Source organism: Equus przewalskii, chromosome 4 (genome assembly GCF_037783145.1).
Source record: "Equus przewalskii isolate Varuska chromosome 4, EquPr2, whole genome shotgun sequence".
NCBI lineage: Eukaryota > Metazoa > Chordata > Mammalia > Perissodactyla > Equidae > Equus > Equus przewalskii.
The window spans coordinates 55,446,853-55,464,564 of NC_091834.1; the positions used below are offsets into that span (position 1 = coordinate 55,446,853).

A 17,712-nucleotide genomic window follows, 5' to 3' on the forward strand; every position below is an offset into this window, starting at 1 on the left:
ATGAGGAAGTTGGAATATGTTTTCTTTGAGATGGAGGCATTGTTTCTGGAGTATGACTTCAGTTATAAAATCTAGTTTGCATTAAAATATTTTTTTAATGTTGAACTAGGTAAAGGTTTTAGATAAGTTTCCAAAATTAACTTTAAGATATATTTTGGTATAAAAAGCCCAAGATAAGTTAGTTTAGATTTCTGATTTCTGTCAGCCTTATAGAATTTGGTTTTTAAAATGAGTGAATTTGTTTTTAATAGGGAAAGTTTGGCTGTTGGTGACTTTAATTTAGGGTCTAATGTCAGCCTGGCAAAAATTAAGCAGGACCAGAAACTGATTGAAGAAAATGAAAAGCTTAAAACAGAGAAAGAGGTTCTCCTTGAAAGTTATAAGGCATTAGAATCAAAAGTAGAACAGACTGCCCAGGAGCTGCAGGTATGGTATGTTCAATGGCTTAAGGTAAAGAATGGCCAACTGGGAAATCTGTATGCTCATCTGCTCTTAATTTGTTTGCTTTTCTGTCACTTTACCTTTCCTTCCTTTTTCCTCCACCCACTCCCCTGCATTCTTTCCTCCTTTATATTTGTTTATAGATGAAATTTTTTCTTATACTCCGAACTACTTCTTTGGATTTCATTGGATGTTTGAAAGATTAATAATTTCTTATTTACATTTCCTTTTATGTTATTTAAAAAACTTTTAACTATGGAAATTTTCAAATATTCCAAAAGGAGAGAGAATTGAATAATTAATCCTATGTACCCATCACCCAGTTTTTATAATTATTAAACACTTGGGCAATCTTTTGTAAATCTGTACCTCATGAGTTATTTTAAAACAAATCCCATTCACAATATTTTACTGTATATGCTTTTGTATGTATCTCTAATAGAAAACAACTTCAGAAAAGACAACCATAATCTTATTCATACTTAGAAGTTAACAACAATTCTTTAATATAATTTAATATTCAGTCAGTGTTCAGATTTCCCATATTGTTCGATGAATGTCCTTTTGTGGTGGTTTTCTTCTAGTCAGGATCCCAGTTAAGCCCATACATTTCATTTTGGTTGATATATCCCTTAAATTGCTTAATGTGCATCCTTGTGTTGTTTAACAGACTTCTTTATCTCCATGTATTTCTTTTTATGGTAGTTAGATCTCAAGGTTTCCTCAGATTCAGGGCAGTCCCCCGCTCCCCCCCCAAGAATACTGTGTCGTTTTCAAGTGTGTAGTGTTTTTAGATCTCAAGGTTTCCTCAGATTCAGGGCAGTCCCCCGCTCCCCCCCCAAGAATACTATGTCGTTTTCAAGTGTGTAGTGTTTTTTCTGACACCAAATATGTTATTCCAGCATTGGTTCTCCAGTTCTCTAACACCAGCTGGGTGTCCTGCAATTCATTTTTGACACTAAATACCAGGAATTAGCTCAGACCACACACACAGTTAAGGACTGAGTTCCACAAGACTTCCCCCACTTCAGACATTAGCCACAAATGAGGTCCCCTGGCTACCCACACTTCTGCCTGGTTGACTATAAATTCGAGAGTTCCCGTGATCCCACCTGCCCCTAGGTTCAGTAATTCACTAAAACAACTTATAGAACTCAGGAAAGGGCTTATGCTTAAAACTGCATAAAACTTATGATTATAGTTTTATTATAAAGGATATAATTCAGGAACAGCCAAATAAAAGGAAGAAATGCATGGGGCAAGTTATGGTGAGGGCTGGAGGTGGGGTAGTGGAGTCTCTTGGTCTGTCAGTCTCCCAGCACATGGATTTGTTCATCAGTCTGGAACCTCATTACTCTGAGGGTTTTTTTAAATCGAGGTTTCATTACATAAGCCTGATTGGTTAAATCGCTGACCATTGGTAATTGAACTCAATCTTCAGCCCTTAAATCCATATGTGACATTCTCCAGGGAGCTCTGCCTCATAAATCCATAAATCTTGGATTCTGTCCGCTATAATGAGTCCCTTCACCAGGATGTCTTGCTCGGGCATTTCAGAGATAAGGTCTTTTCCTCTTAGAAAATAGTCTGTTTTCATTATCGGTCTAGTTAACAAGAAGATTAGACTTAGTCACCTGCCTTTTATTCTTTGCTCTGGGCGTGTTCCCAGTCCGACTTCTATAAAGAGAGTAAATGGATTGCAGGCCATCTGCTTTCCCTACTATAGATGTAAAACATTTCCTTCAAGCCCAGAAAGTTCCTTGGTGCCTCTTTCATCCCAGCCAGGGCAGACACTATTCTGATTTCTATCACCATAGTTTAATTTTCCTGGTCATGTACTTCATATAAATTTCACCCTCTGATATATGTTCTGTTGGGTCTGGCTTCATTCACTTAACATAATGTCTCTGAGATTTATCTGTGTTGTGTATGTCAGTAGTTTGTTCATTTTTATTCCCGATTAGTATTCCATTGTATCACTATATCACAGTTTGTTTACCCATTCTCTTGTTGATGGGCATTTAGGTTGTTTCCAGTTTTGGTCAATTATGAATAAAGCCATTGTGAATATTCTTGTGTAAGTCTTTTTTTAGATGTACAAACTCATATATCTTGGATTATAGAGATTCTTTCCTCACCATGTGCAGTCTACTAAGCCCATCAAAAGCATTGTTTTATTTCTGCCGTAGTGTTTTTGATCTCTAGCATTTCTTTTTGTTTCTTTCTAAGAATAACCATCTTTCTGCTTACATTGCCTATCTGTTCTTGCATGCTGTCTACTTTATCTATTAGAGTCCTTTGCATATTAATCATATCATGTTTTAAATTCCTAGTTTGATAATTCCAGCATCCCTGCCATATCTGAGTCTGATTCTGATACTTACTTTGTCTCTTCCAACTGTACTTTTTGTCTTTTAGTATGTCTCGTAATTTTTTCTTGATAGCAAGGCATGATGTACTGGATAAAAGGAACTACTTTAAATATGCCTTTAGTAATATGGTGATAAGGTATAGGGTGAGGAGAAACATTTTATAGTCCTAAAACACTGAGTCTTTTAGTGAGCATGTGCCTTTAGACTATGAACTTCACACATGCTTCTCAGTGCCCCCCACAGCCCCTCTTAAGTAGGACAGGATGGCTAGAGTGGGCTGGAGTTGGGTATTATCCTCCCCCTGGGCTAGTTAGGCTCTGGTAAAACCCCAGCAGGTTAGGCTTTATGTACGTTGTTTCTCCTGAGGGCAGATCTTGTTAAGAAGAATAGAATGCTATGGCATATTTCAAAATGGTTCCTTTTCCCCTCCTGCTGCTGAAAGCTTGAGGAGATTTTTCTTTGATATTTACTTTGAGAACCTGGTAGAGATCCAGGAGGTAAAATTCACAGTAAGGTGGGCCATTCTGTTGACTGGGTCCCTGGAGTTTTAACTCTCAGAGTTGTTCCTAGTGAGCCTCCAGCAATTCATCAATTACAGTTGAGGTTTCCCTACTCTAGACTGGTTCCCTCAGAGATTACTGCTCCAGTAAGTTGTATTTACCTTTCTGTCTCTCCCAGTTGTCCTGTGACCTCACCTGTCTTAGTGATCTAAGAAAAGTTGTTGATTTTTCAGTTAGTTCAGCTTTTTGCTTGTTGTTAGGATGGAGTGGCACCTTCTGAACTTCTTACTTGCTGGCCCAGAAACTGGAAGTCCTTAATGTTTTCGAAGAACTAATTTTTGCCTTTGTTGATTTTTTCTTTATTGTATCTTTTCTACTTGATTTCCTTACTTTATGATTTTCTTCCTTCTACTTTGTTTAATTTGCTCTTCTAGCTTTTTTAGATGGAAATTGATATCGTTGTTTTTAATCCCTTGTTCTTTTATAGCATTTAAGCATTGGTTTATTTATAACCCACCAATTTTGATATGTTGTGTTTTTATTATTTAATTAAACATATTTTAAAAATTCCCCTGTGATTTTTTTTTGAATCATGAGCTATTTAGAAGTGTCTTGCTTTATTTCCACATATTTGGAGATTTTCACCCAGTATATTTTTGTTCTGGATTTTTTATTTTCTTGCTGTCAGAGAGCATACTCTGTGGTTTCAGTCCTTTTAAATTTATTGAGATTTCTTTTATTACCCAGCTTATGGTGTGTCTTTGGAAATGTTCCATGTGCTTTTAAAAATTGTATATTCTGTAGATGTTGGGTGGAATGTTTTATAAATGTTAGGTAGAATTGGTTGATTGTGTTGTTCAAGTCTTTTTTATCTGACTGATTTTTTGTTTACTTGCTCTGTCAGTTACTGAGAGAGGAGTGTTGAAATCTCCAGATATTGTTGTGGTTTTGTCTGTTTCTTCTTGGTTTTGGTGAGGAAGATTGGCCCTAAGCTAACATCTCTGCCAACCCTCCTCTATTCTGTATATGGGACGCCGCCACAGCATGGCTTGATGAGTGGTCTGTAGGTCCACACCTGGCATCTGAACCCATGAACCCCAGGCTGCCAAAGCAGAGTGTATAAACTCAACCATTACACTACCAGGCTAACCCCTTGTTTCTTCGTTTTATTCTGTCAGATTTTACTTTGTGGTTCTGAAGCTTTCTTACTAGGTGTAGACACATTTAGAATTGTTATGTCTTCTTGATGAATTGACTCATTTATCTTTATGAAATATATATATATGAAATATATAAATATCCCTATATATCACTGGGAGTGCTCCCTATACTGGAGTCCACATTGCCTGATATTAATATGGCCATGTTTACATTGTATATCTTTTCCATTCTTCAATTTTTAATCTCTCTATATCTACCAAGTGTTTCCTATAACCAGCATATAGTAGAGTCTAAGCTTTTTCATCCAGATTGATAATCTTATATCTTTTAATTGCACTGTTTAGCTAATTTTCATTTAATGTAATTATTGATGTGGTTTGGGTTTAAATTTGCTGTCTTTTCTGTTTGTCTTATTCTTTGTCTTAAAAACCATGCTCATTATTTGTCGTCTGATTTCCTTTTTTTTAACAAGTGAATTAATAAGTTCAAGACATTTGAGAAACTATCTAAGTTGGTGTTTCTTTCAGATTTAAATGATTCTTTTCCTCATCCACATGGAATTCATTAGCAATTTGTATGAAAGATTTGCTTTAATGGAGTCTTTGAAAAAGCATTAAACACATTTTCAAAGATTCAACAACTTTTTGTTTTCTCCTATTTCTTAGATTTATGTAATTTTTGGAGTAATTATCATCACTATTATAGTTGATATAAACTAACTTAAGAACAAAGAAAACTGATTTTTCGTGGTCATCCTGCTCAACAAATGGGAGCAGAAGGGCATGAGCATACTTGAGTGTAGCCTAGTATTAATAAGCATCCAGTATACACTGGTTCTCTCTCTTTACTTAACTGAGGGATTGGAGAGAATATGAGGACTGGAGAACATGTTGTTTAAATATTGACTAAAAGTTCCAAGTTTAACTCTGTAGTATCTGGGTTTTAGTATAATTGGAATAAAATTGTCAGATATTTATCCATCTTACTGCTGCATGCATTATTTTGGGTAATCATAGTAGACATATTTGAGATATCACTTAAAATCAGGGAGTTTAATCTGCCTTGGGTCAACAAAATGATGTTTTGGGTTCTTGTGTAATGCAGAATGACATAAGAAGTCATCAGAAAACAAATCATCATTGATAATCATTTGGTTTCCCTGGGGATCTTTTATTTATCCTTTAAAAATCTAAGTGTTAAGACACATGTGAAATTTTGTTTCTACTTGGCTTCTTATTAGGATGAAATATAAGAGTTTGTAACCTGTGTAAAGGCAGAAGAGTGGAATAGATTATCTTTTCGACATCTCAACCCCTAGGGAAACCAGTGGTTGTTATCCTGTGGCCTAACAGTTTTTAACCTTTAAAGTTTTAATTGTGACTAAAAATCACTTAAATAACAGTAGGAATAGACTTTCCTATTTGAGTCTTGACTAGGATGTGATTGTTCTTTGTTTCAGCAAGAGAAAGCAACTACCATGGATTTGACTAAACATTTAGAAAGCACTCTGAAGACTTGTGTAGGTACCAGAATGAAAAATCTGGCAGCTAAGGTTGAAATATTGAAAGAAATTAGGTAAGTAAAAGTATTTTTTTGAGATGGATAATTTAAAATAATTGCTAATTAGTTTGTGCTTTGTTTAAATTATATGCCCACCGTTTTTGGTTTGAAACTTAATCTTTGTATTTTTATGACTTTAAAGAGAGAAGCTTAAAGTGCTCGTGAGATGAATTTTGCAGTGTTTTTGTCAGTGTTCTGTTGTCACTATATGGAATTACAGTGTTGTAAAGTCATCTATGAGAATGAAATTAAAAAATCAACACAACTTCTAAATAGTAGTTTGATGGGAAACTACTATGTCCCGTTGTTTTCTTGGGGTTATTTTCAGGCCTATACCAAAGCTAAAGATTTTAGTTAATTTAAATTACTTACTTATACTCTATCTAAAGGAAGCAAAAAGTGGTCCTCATAGAGTCAGAAGAAAAGTGGTCTTCATGGAGTCAGAACAAAGGAGAAGAAATTGGTTAGCAACTCTTGTGCAAAGTTTATTCAGTGTTTCTCAGGCTCGGTATATGAATTATGTAGATATTTTAATAGAGTGTTACTTTATTGTTGGTTAGGGATAATTTGTCATCTTTTTCTGAAATGTGGAAAAAATAGTTCTCAAAACAATCTGGTTCCTTTTTCATGCAACACATAGAACTTAAACCAGTAATTCATTTTTTCATGTACTTTGAAATGCTAAGATATTATTGACCTGAATTAATACTGCATGTTGATCTTTTGTCCAGTGGCAATTTGTATTCTTCAGTATAAATCCATCAATTGGCTTCTGGTTTATAAATCTAAATAGTGTGAATAATTTGGTCCCTCTAGAGCCTAATCAACTTTTGTTTTTCTTGTTTTTTTTGGTTTGTGAGGATGAATTCTTTATTCTCTTTAGATGGGCTGAAAGTTTACATGTGAAGACAAAAAACTTTAACCAAAGTAGCATAAATATGAGACACTTTTACCTTTCAATATCTTCTTCATATGACTTCATATAACTTCTTAGTACTTATTTGAACCCACCTGGGCTATAAGAAGTACGTTTTTTTCTTTTCAGTTATTTTTATGCCTGGCTAATAGCCGTGTAAAACCCATTTGAAAATGTGAATAAATAATGCCTCTTTTCATTCGTTGTCATTGAATCGTATTATCAACTGAGATGTGAAATGAACGACTGAATGTGTTTGGCTGTAAACCCTATGGATGTAAATATGTTCCTGACAAAGCATTGCACGAAATTTGCAGTCTCTGCGTTCTATCAACCTAGGTGCAATATAGTCTTAACAATATAATGTGCAAAGTGTCTGAAAAATTTTTTTGAAGTATTGAAAGGGTGAGAATATATGGGAATTTTCTGCTCTTTTAGAAAAAATCTGTAAACCTAAAATTTTTTTTTTATTGTGGTAACATTGGTTTATAAGATTATATAAATTTTGGATATATATCATGTTTCGATTTCTGTGTAGATTACATCATGTTCACCACCCAAAGACTAATTATAATCCATCACCATACACATATGCCTATTCACCCCTTTCACTCTACTCCCTCCCTGCTTCCTTTCGGATAACCACCAGTCCAATCTCTGTCTCTCTGTGTTTGTTTGTTGTTTTTATCTTCTGTTTATGAGTGAGATGGTATGGTATTTGACTTTCTCCCTCTGACTTCTTTTGCTTACCATGATACCCTCAAGGTCCATCCGTGTTGTCACAAATGTCCAAATTTCATCCTTTTTTATGGCTGAGGAGTATCTCATTGTGTATATATACCACATCATGTTGATCCATCCATCCCTTGATGGGCACCTAGGTTGCTTTGGGGTCTGGTGTATTGTGAATAATGCAATGAACATAGGGGTGCATACATCTTTATGCATTCATATTTTTGTGTTCTTTGGATAAATACTCAGCAGTATAATAGCTAGATCTCATGGTAGTTCTATTCTTAATTTTTTGAGGACTCTCCATACTGTTTTCCATAGTGGCTGCACCAGTTTGCACTCCCACCAGCAGTGAATGACAGTTCCCTTCTCCACATCCTCTCTAGCACTTGTTATTTCCTGTCTTGTTAATAATAGCCATTTGGACAGGCATGAGGTTATATCTCATTATAGTTTTGATTTGCATTTCCCTGATAATTAGTGATGTTGAACATCTTTTCATGTGCCTGTTGGCCATCTGTATATCTTCTTTGGATAAATGTCTGTTCAGATCTTTTGTCCATTTTTTAATTGGTTTGTTAGTTTTTTTGTTGCTAAGGTGTATGAGTTCTTTATATATTTTGGATATTAACCCCTTATCAGATATATGGTTTGCAAATATATTCTCCCAATTGTTAGGTTGTCTTTTCATTTTGTTGATGGTTTCCTTTGCTGTGTAGAAGCTTTTTAGTTTGATGTAGTCCCATTATTTATGTTTTCTCTTGTTTCCCTTGCCCAGTCAGACATAGTCCTTGAAAATATGCTGCTAAGACTGATGTCCAAGAGCATACTGCCTATGTTTTCTTCTAGAAGTTTCATGGTTTCAGGTCTTAGATTCAAGTCTTTAATCCACTTGAGTTAGTTTTTGTATATGGTGTAAGATGATGGTCTACTTTCATTCTTTTGCATGTGGCTGTCCAGTTTTCCCAACACCATTTGTTGAAGAGACTTTACTTTCTCCATTGTATGTTCTTGGCTCCCTTGTCGAAAATTAGCTGTCTGTAGATGTGTGCATTTGTTTCTGAGCTCTTGATTCCACTTCTGTTGATCTGTGTGTCTGTTTTGGTGCCACTACCATGCTATTTTAGTTACTATTACTTTGTAGTATGTTTTGAAGTCAAAGATTGTGATACTTCGAACTTTGTTCTTTTTTTCTCAGGGTTCCTTTGGTTCTTTGGGGGTCTTTTGTTGTTCCATATAAATTTTAGAATTCTTTGTTCTATTTCTGTGAAAAGTATTGTTGAAACTTTGATAAGGATTGCCTTGAATCTATAGATTGCTTTAGGAAGTATGGGGGTTTTAACTATGTTGATTCTTCCATTCCAAGACCATGGAATGTCTTTCCATTTCTTGTGTCGTCTTCAGTTACATTCAACAGTGTTTTATAGTTTTCAGTGTACAGGTCTTTCACCTCTTTGGTTAAGTTTATTCCTAGGTATTTTATTCTTTTTGTTGCAGTTTTAAATGGGATTGTATTCTTAATTTCTCTGTCTGCTACTTCGTTGTTAGTGTATAGAAACACAACTGATTTTTGTCTGTTGATTTTGTATCCAGCAACTTTACTGTTGCATTTATTATTTCTAGAAATTTTTTAGTGGATTCTTTAGGGTTTTCAAATATAAAATCATGTCCTCTGTAAATAGTGACAGTTTCACTTCTTTCTCAACAATTTGGATCCCTTTTCTTTCTTTTTCTTGCCTGATTGCTCTGGCTAAGATTTCCAATACTGTGTTAAATAAGAGTGGTGAAAGTGGGCATCCAAGTCTGATTCCTTTTCTTGGAGGGATAGCTTTCAGTTTTTCTCCATTGAGAATGATATTAGCTGTAGGTTTGTCTTATATGGCTTTTATTATGTTGACATACTTTCCTTCTATACTCATTTATTTGGAGTTTATCATAAATGGATGTTGAATCTTGTCAAATGCTTTCTCTACATCCATTGAGATGATGATGAGATTTTTATTCTTTGTTTTGTTTACATGGTGTATCACGTTGATTGATTTGTGGATGTTGAACCATCCCTGCATCCCTGGAATAAATCTCCCTGGATCATGGTGTATGATCTTTTTAATGTATTGTTGTATTTGATTTGCTAGTATTTTGTTGAGTATTTTTGCATCAATGTTCATCAATGATATTGGCCTGTAATTTTCTTTTTCTTGTGCCGTCCTTGTTTGGTTTTGGTATCAGAGTGATGTTGGGTTTATAGAATGAGTTAGGAAGGTTCCTCTCCTCTTCAATTTTTTAAAGAGTTTGAGAAGGGTAGGTGTTAAGTCTTCTTTGAAAGTTGGTAGAATTCATCAGGGAAGCCGTCTGTTCCTGGACTTTTATTTTTGGGGAAGTTTTTGATTACTGTTTTAATCTCCTTACCAGTGGTTGGTCTATTCAAATACTCTTATTTTTTCTTGGTTCAGTTTTGGAAGGTTGTATGATTCTAAGAATTTACCATTTCTTCTACATTATCCAATTTGTTGCTGTATAGCTTTTTGTAGTAGTCTCTTATAACCTTTAGTATTTCTAAGGTGTCTGTTGTAACTTCTCCTTTTGATTTCCGATTTTTATTTGAGCCTTCTCTCTTTTTTCTTTGTGAGTCTAGCTAAGGGTTTGTCAATTTTGTTTATCTTTTCAAAGAACCAGCTTTTAGTGTCATTGATTTTTTTCGATTGTTTTTCTAGTCTCTATTTCACTTATTTCTGCTCTGATTTTTATCATTTCCTTCCTTCTACTGATTTTGGGGTTTGTTCTTCTTTTTCCACTTCCTTTAAGTGCACTGTTAGATTTTTTATTTTGAAATTTTTGTTTGTTGAGGTAGGCCTGTATTGCTAGAAAGTTATGTCTCAGAATGCTTTTGCTGTATCCCATAAATTTTGGCATGTCACATTTTCATTTATCTCCCCGTATTTTTTGATTTCTTCTTTGATTTCTTCATTGACCCCCAGTTGTTGTTCAGTAACGTTTTGTTTAATCTCCACATATTTGTGGCTTTTCCAATGTTCTTCCTGCAGTTGATTTCTAGTTTTATACTGTTGTGGTCAGGAAAGATGCTTGCCATTATTTTAATTTTCTTAAATTTATTTAGACTTGTTTTGTGGCCTAATATGTGATCTCTCCTGGAGAATGTTCCATGTGCATTTGAAAAGACTGTGTATTCTGTGGTTTTTGGATGGAATGTTCTGTATATATCTACTGAGTCCCTCTGGTCTAATGTGTCATTAAGGCCAGTGTTTCCTTATTGATCTTCTGTTTGGATGATGTGTCCATTGGTGTAAGTCGAGTGTTAAAATCCCCTACTGTTATTGTGTTGGTATTTCTCCCTTTATGTCTGTTAAAAATTGCTTTATATATTTAGATACTCCTATGTTGACTGTATAGATATTTACAATTGTTATATCCTCTTGTTGGGTTGTTCCTTTATCATTATGTAGTGCCCTTCTTTGTCTCTTGTTACAGTTTTTGTTTGAAAGTCTTTTTTGTCTGTTATAGGTATTGCTACCCCAGCTTTCTTTTCATTGCCATTTGTAAGGAGTATCTTTTTCCATCCCTTCACTTTCAGTTTCTGAGTATCTTTAGGTGTGAAGTGTGTTTCTTGTATGCAGCATATATATATATATGGGTCTTGTTTTTTAATCCAATTGGCCACCTATGACTTTTGATTGCAGCATTTAGTCCATTGATATTTAAAGTGGCTATTGATAAGAATGTACTTATTGCCATTTTGTTACTTTTTTTCTGGGTGTTTTAGTAGTTCTTCTCTGTTCCTTTCTTCTCTTGCTCTATCCTCTTGTGGTTTGATGGCCTTTTTAGTATTATGTTTGGGTTTCTCTCTCTTAATTTTTTGTGTATTTGTTATAGGTTTCTGGTTTGTGATTACCATGAGGTTCATATATAATAACCTACATATATAGCAATCTGTATTAAGTTGATGGTCTCTTTAGTTTGACCTCTTGCTAAAAGCTCTACTCTTTTACTCCCTTCCTCCCACATTTTATGTTTTTGATATCATATCTAACTTTTTTTGGTATGTGTATCCATTATCATGGAAATACATAATATTAGTACTTTTGTCTTTTGACCTTCATAGGTGGTTGATCTGCTACTTCTACTGTATATTTGCCTTTATCAATGATTTTACTGGTTTTTTTTTCGGATAATTTTCTTATTCCTATTTGTGGTCTTCTCTTTTCCACTTAAGTAAGTCCCTTTAGCATTTCTTGGAAGGCTGATTTCTTGGTGATAAACTCCTTTAGTTTTTGCTTATCTGGCAAGATCTTTCTCTCTCCTTCCATTTTGAATGATAACATTACCATGTAGCAAATTCTTGGCTGTAGGTTTTTTCCTTTCAGCACTTCAAACATATTGTGCTACTCCTTTCTAAGCTGTAAGGTTCTGCTGAGAAGTCAGCTAATAGGCTTATGGGGTTTCTTTTGTGTGTAACTTGTTGCCTTTCTCTTGCAGCTTTTAGGATTCTGTCTTTATCTTTAATTCTTGACGTTTTAATTATAATGTGTCCTGATGTGGGGCTCTTTGGGTTCATCGTACTTAGTACTCTCTGTGTTTCCTGTACCTGGATGTCTGTCTTCTTCCTATGTTAGGAAAGTTTTATGCTATTATTTTTTCAAATAGGCTGTCTGCCCCTTTGTCTCCCTCTTCTTCTTCTGAGACACCTATGATACGGATGTGAGTGTGCTTGATATTGTCCTAGAGGTCCCTTAGACTCTTCTTGTTCTTTTAAATTCTTTTTTGTTTTATCTGTTCAGCTTGGGTGATTTCCTCTAGTCTTTTGTCCAGCTCACTTATCTGTTCTTCTGTATCGTGTACTTTGCCATTGAGTCCTTCTAGTGAACTTTTCATTTCCAGTATTGTATTGTTCATTTCTGATTGATTCTTTTTTATATTTTCCAGTTCTTTGTTGAGTTCTCACTGAGTTCATGCATTCTTCTCCAAAGATAAGTAAGCATCCTTATGATTCCTAGTTTGTACTCTTTGTCAGGTAGATTGTTTATCTCTATTTCATTTAGTTTTTTTTCTGGGATTTTGTCCTGTTCCCTTACTTAGAACGCTTTCCTTTGTCTCCTCATTTTGTGTCTTTCTCTGTGCTTATATCTATGTATTAGGTGGGTCAGTTATGTCTCCCAGCCTTGGAGAGGTGGCCTTATGTAAGAGATCCCTTATGAGGCCCAACAGTGTGCTTCTCTCTTGTCACCAGTTCCAACTGTTCCAAGAGTGTCCCTTGTGTGGGCTGTGTCTGTCCTTCTGTTGGGGCATGGTTGCTCTTGCTACAGGTGACCAGGGAAGCTAGGCTATCCCCTTGGCCAGCTGATTATAATGCTCAGCTGTGTGTGGCTGCTGTGGTCCCTTCAGTCAGTTTACTGAGCATGGGCAGCCCCAGCACAGTTGGCTGCAAGGTCTAATAGCACATTCCTGTTGCAGTTTTTCTGTTAAATTAGTAGGCTTAGGACCTTACAATTGCTGTAGCCCTCCGGCCTGTGATGCTGTTGTCAACTCTCTCAGGAGTGTAGCTGAGTGGGGCTGGCCCCAGGCATGGGAGCACTCAGTCGTTTTAGGCTTTGGGAGGTAGGGCCGATCCCCTACTTGGCTGTTTGAGAAGCACAAGTCTGCTGCAGATGACAAGCCGCACCCTGCAGGGCCACACACCCTGTCAACACAGTCCTGTTCTGGGTACATGCCCAGACCCACTGAAGTGGACCTAGTTGCCCTGCTCCATACACTGGATCCATGCAGCCCCATCCCTTGCACATGTCCCGCCCTGCAGAGGCAGACCCACTTGCCACCCTGCAGAGTTCCTAGGCACCCCCCCTGTGCGGGCCCACAAGTGGCTTGAGGGCTTGCTGTTGGGTGGGGCCAATCCCTAGGGTGGGCTTCCTGCCCTGACTGAGCTGGATTAAATCTGTGCTCTAGTAGGTGGGGCAGACCCCTACACTAACAGTCCAGGGAAAGAACTTCAATGGCGTCTGCCAGCGTCTGTGTCAACACGCCTGTACTAGGTCACATAATGGCTGCTGCCAATGTTTCAGTCCCTGGGGAGGTGCTCCCAGCCTGGGAAGGTCTCACCTCTCACGCAGATGCACCCAGAACCTATCAGGGTGAGTCTCTTTTCACCAAAGGACTGTGCATCTTTCTTTCTGGTGATTTTAGGTTGCTTTCCAAAATGGGTGAATTTGTGTGTGGGCCCTTTAAGAGCAGGCTTTTTTCTCCTTATGTCTGATAGCTTCTCTGGGGGTATTCCCTGTTGTAGTTAATAGCCAGCAAAGCCAGACATTATGACACTTGTCTCAGTTGTTCTGAGTCTAAAAGCCACTTAGTGTGGTAATGCTCCCTCGCTCAGATCCCCCCTCTCCTCCAGGGAAGGCTTTGTACCTTAAGATTACCCCTGGTTGGCTGTGAAGCCCTGCGCATGGAAGGTGGCTTTTTTCTCTCTGTGGAGGTTCTGGAGGAATTTCTGTCTCTTCCACCTCAGTCAGCACTGTCCCTTGTTGTGGGGGTTCTTTTTATCAAGTTTTCAGTTCTCTCCGAGGGCCCATTGTTCCAAGAGTAATTGTAAATTTGTTGTGTCCATGGGAGGAGGTGAGTTCTGAGTCCGCCTACACCACCGACTTGGCAGCATCCTTGAGTCTAATCAGCTTTTGATGCACTGCTGAAAATCAAGTGCCTACACTGACAAAGCTGTGAGACAGACTTTGGACCAAACAATCCAATATATTTTAATCCACATTTGAGGCAATAATGTGCTTTTAGAATGTGGCAGTCTAGTTGGAAGCTGGAAAAATGAATATGGATGGACCTTGTTGATTTTGCTAGTTGGCCTGCTTCTCTCTTTGCATTTATAATTTTTGGATTTATTTTTTAAACTCTGCAAATGCTAGTCTACTGTTAGGGTGCAAGGACTATGTACCTATAGTCTTTTTTATTTTTATTTTTTTAAAGATTTTATTTTTTCTTTTTCTCCGCAAAGCCCCCCAGTACATAGTTGTGTATTTTTAGTTGTGAGTCCTTCTAGTTGTGGCATGTGGGATGCTGCCTCAGCATGGCTTGATGAGTGGTGCCATGTCCGTGCCCAGGATCCAAACTGGTGAAACCCTGGTCCACTGAAGCAGAGGCACACGAATTTAACCACTCGGCCATGGGGCCGGTCCTCTATTTTTTATTTTTTTATTTTGTTTTTTTGAGGAAGATTAGCCCTGAGCTAACATCTGCTGCCAGTCCTCTTTTTTGCTGAGGAAGACTGGCCCTGAGATAACATCTGTGCCCACCTTCCTCTACTTTATATATGGGACACCTGCCACAGCATGGCTTGAGAAGCGTTACATAGGTCCACACCCATGATCCGAACCGGTGAACCCTAGGCTGCCAAAGTAGAACCTGTAAACTTAACTGCTGCACCACAGTGCTGGCCCCTGTGTGCCTATAATCTTGGTAAACAAGATTGGCTAAGTCTAAAATTTTAAAAGGAGTGTTTGCAAATCTAATTGTTGACTAGAATTGAAGTTCCGTTTGACATCATTTTAAATTCTGCAGACTTTTTTTGTGTCTTTTCTTTTTATGAAGATTAGCCCTGGGCTAATACCTGCTGCCAGTCCTCCTCTTTTTGCTAAGGAAGACTGGCCTTGAGCTAATACTCATGCCCATCTTCCTCTGCTTTACATGTGGGACACCTACCACAGCGTGACTTGCCAAGTGGTGCCATGTCTGCAGCCAGAATCTGAACCAGTGAACCCCGGGCTGCCAAAGCGAAATGTGTGCAGTTAATCTTTGTGCCACCAGGCTGGCCCTTCTGCAGACTTTTATGTTGTCCTTTTATATAAAGTTTTAAAAAAAATACTTAATTTTTTCTCAGATACATTTTTTAATTAAAGTTTGTATCAGTTATTTATGATTTTATGTAAAGTTTTAAAAAGAACCTCTTCGTAGCACATGTTGTAAATAGTAACTTTAGCCCATTACTATTTAAGTGTAACTTATTCGCACACCAACTTACGTATTTCTTGGTCTTTTCCTTTTTGCTATTGTTTTTAAATAGACGTGTCAACATCAATGTTCGTTTTGGAAATGACCTTTCAGATGCTATACAGATGTTGGATGAAGAGTGCTTTACTACTCCAACTTCTTTGAATGAATTAGAGATAATTTGGGCAGAATACAAGCTGGCTCAGGAGAAGATTCAAACTTGTCAAAATGTGGTGGGTCAAGGATTTTTATCTGTTATGGTTTTTATCTATTGAACAAAAGGAGATACTATCTTTCAAGAAAGCAGAGGGACTCCAGATATTGTAAGAATACTTTGCATGAAATCTTTAACTTTTACAGTATCTTCATATTGATAATTTGGTTTCTTTTATTGTGTTGTAAGAAAGGTAGGATAGGTAAATACTGATTGTGGATAAATCTTATCCCATTTTATATGAGAATTTGTCAAAATGACATTTCAGCCATGTTATTAGGCAACATTGTTTAGGTAAATAAAACATTAATTGGTAAATTGTATCTGGACTGGGAGGAACTATAAACTACAAATACTTAGTGGGGACTCTTGTAAGCCCGGGTGGCTCGCACACCTGTTCGTGTGGATCTTGTCTTCTAGTCTGAGTGGTGTGTTTTATGCTGCACTATTGAACTCTGTCTTACTATTAAATGCTATCTATCTAAGCCACTCATTGTTGAGAGGTAGTTATTTGTGAGTAGGGGAGGTGTATGAAGAATGGAATATTTCATATGAATTATTTATTAGCATAGGTACAAGCATATTTATTTCCTCTTGCAGTTTTCTTTAGTTTATTATATTGAACTTAACAGAAGTCCTTGTTTTCATATATAGATTTCACAACACTCATAGCTTTCCATAGTACCTGTGAGCTCTATATTTGTGTTTGGAGTTATTTCATCTTATGTATTGGTGGTTTCTGCCTCTGGGGATTGTCTGAAAGTCTTATTGCCTATTCATACCTAGGTTGGCCAGTTGACGGCTAAACTGGCTCTGAATGAGAAAAATGAACAGGATAACTTGGCCTTTGGAAATGCCAGGAATGTTTAATTTGGGGAGGGTTTAGATTTGTGTTATTTTACATATTAGACCCTAACTGATCACTTCTGATTATAGAAGAAAGAAAGTAACAGGAGTAATAATTTTTGAATCTCTTTGAAACACAGGCAATGTTATAGGTACTTAAACTTTTTTACACTAATTTTGAAAATGGGCATTTTTGCTTCCATTTTATAAATGAGGAAACAGGCCCACAGAGTTTAAGGAAAATGCTCAAGATTACATAGGTCAAAATGTTAATATGGAATTTGAACCCAGGTCTGACTGCAAAGTGTATTCTATTTCCACTTAAACTGTACTGCCAGCATTAAAATACATCGTAATATATTTTTCATGTAATAAGATAAAAAAGAACTGCTTTTTGATTTTTGTTTTGTTTTTGTGGTTTGAGCATAGGAAAGTGATTCAGGACAGAGAGGGAGAGGACTTAATGTAGCTCTAGGACTTGGTATTCTAGTAGAACAAGTGTGATTTTTTTTAAAGCAAATGTTTGTTTCTACTACTGCTGATGTGTCAGAACTTATATTTAGGCTTCGTTGCCCTAACGTTCATTTGACAGACTGAAGAGTAGGTTATTGGATAAATTCAGTCATAACTGTCACTCAAGTAAAGGGGCCATTTTACTTCCCTTATTGTACTTAATTCAGGTCTTGTTATGGTTATTTTCGTTTATGTATTTTACACAGTTCCTTAGTTGGTTGCTATGTATATTTTTGGTGAAAGAGATTCTTTTCTTTTGTCTTTATAGTTATAAAATGGGCTGGTTGAGTTTACTCAAAAAAAGAATATTCTAAAATTGAATCTGCTAAGTGTATGTGCCAAGCACTATTATAGGTAGTGGAGATACAAATTTGTTTAAGAGATGATCCTGTGTCTCTATTTTTCTTGGGTATAGGACAGATATATAAATAGATAGTTTCAATATAGTTTGGT

At 36.6% G+C, this 17,712-nt stretch overlaps 1 protein-coding gene across 22 annotated transcripts in view; it reads left to right on the forward strand.

Moving 5' to 3' along the window:
- STK31 (serine/threonine kinase 31) overlaps positions 1-17,712 on the forward strand; it is a 117,562-nt gene that overhangs the window by 28,523 nt on the left and 71,327 nt on the right. For all 22 annotated transcript variants that reach the window (XM_008517066.2, XM_070615967.1, XM_070615971.1 and 19 more), the window contains 3 exons: positions 252-426; positions 5,934-6,049; positions 15,760-15,919. In XM_008517066.2, coding sequence (XP_008515288.1) covers positions 252-426; positions 5,934-6,049; positions 15,760-15,919 — 451 coding nt within the window. The remainder of the gene's footprint in view (positions 1-251; positions 427-5,933; positions 6,050-15,759; positions 15,920-17,712) is intronic.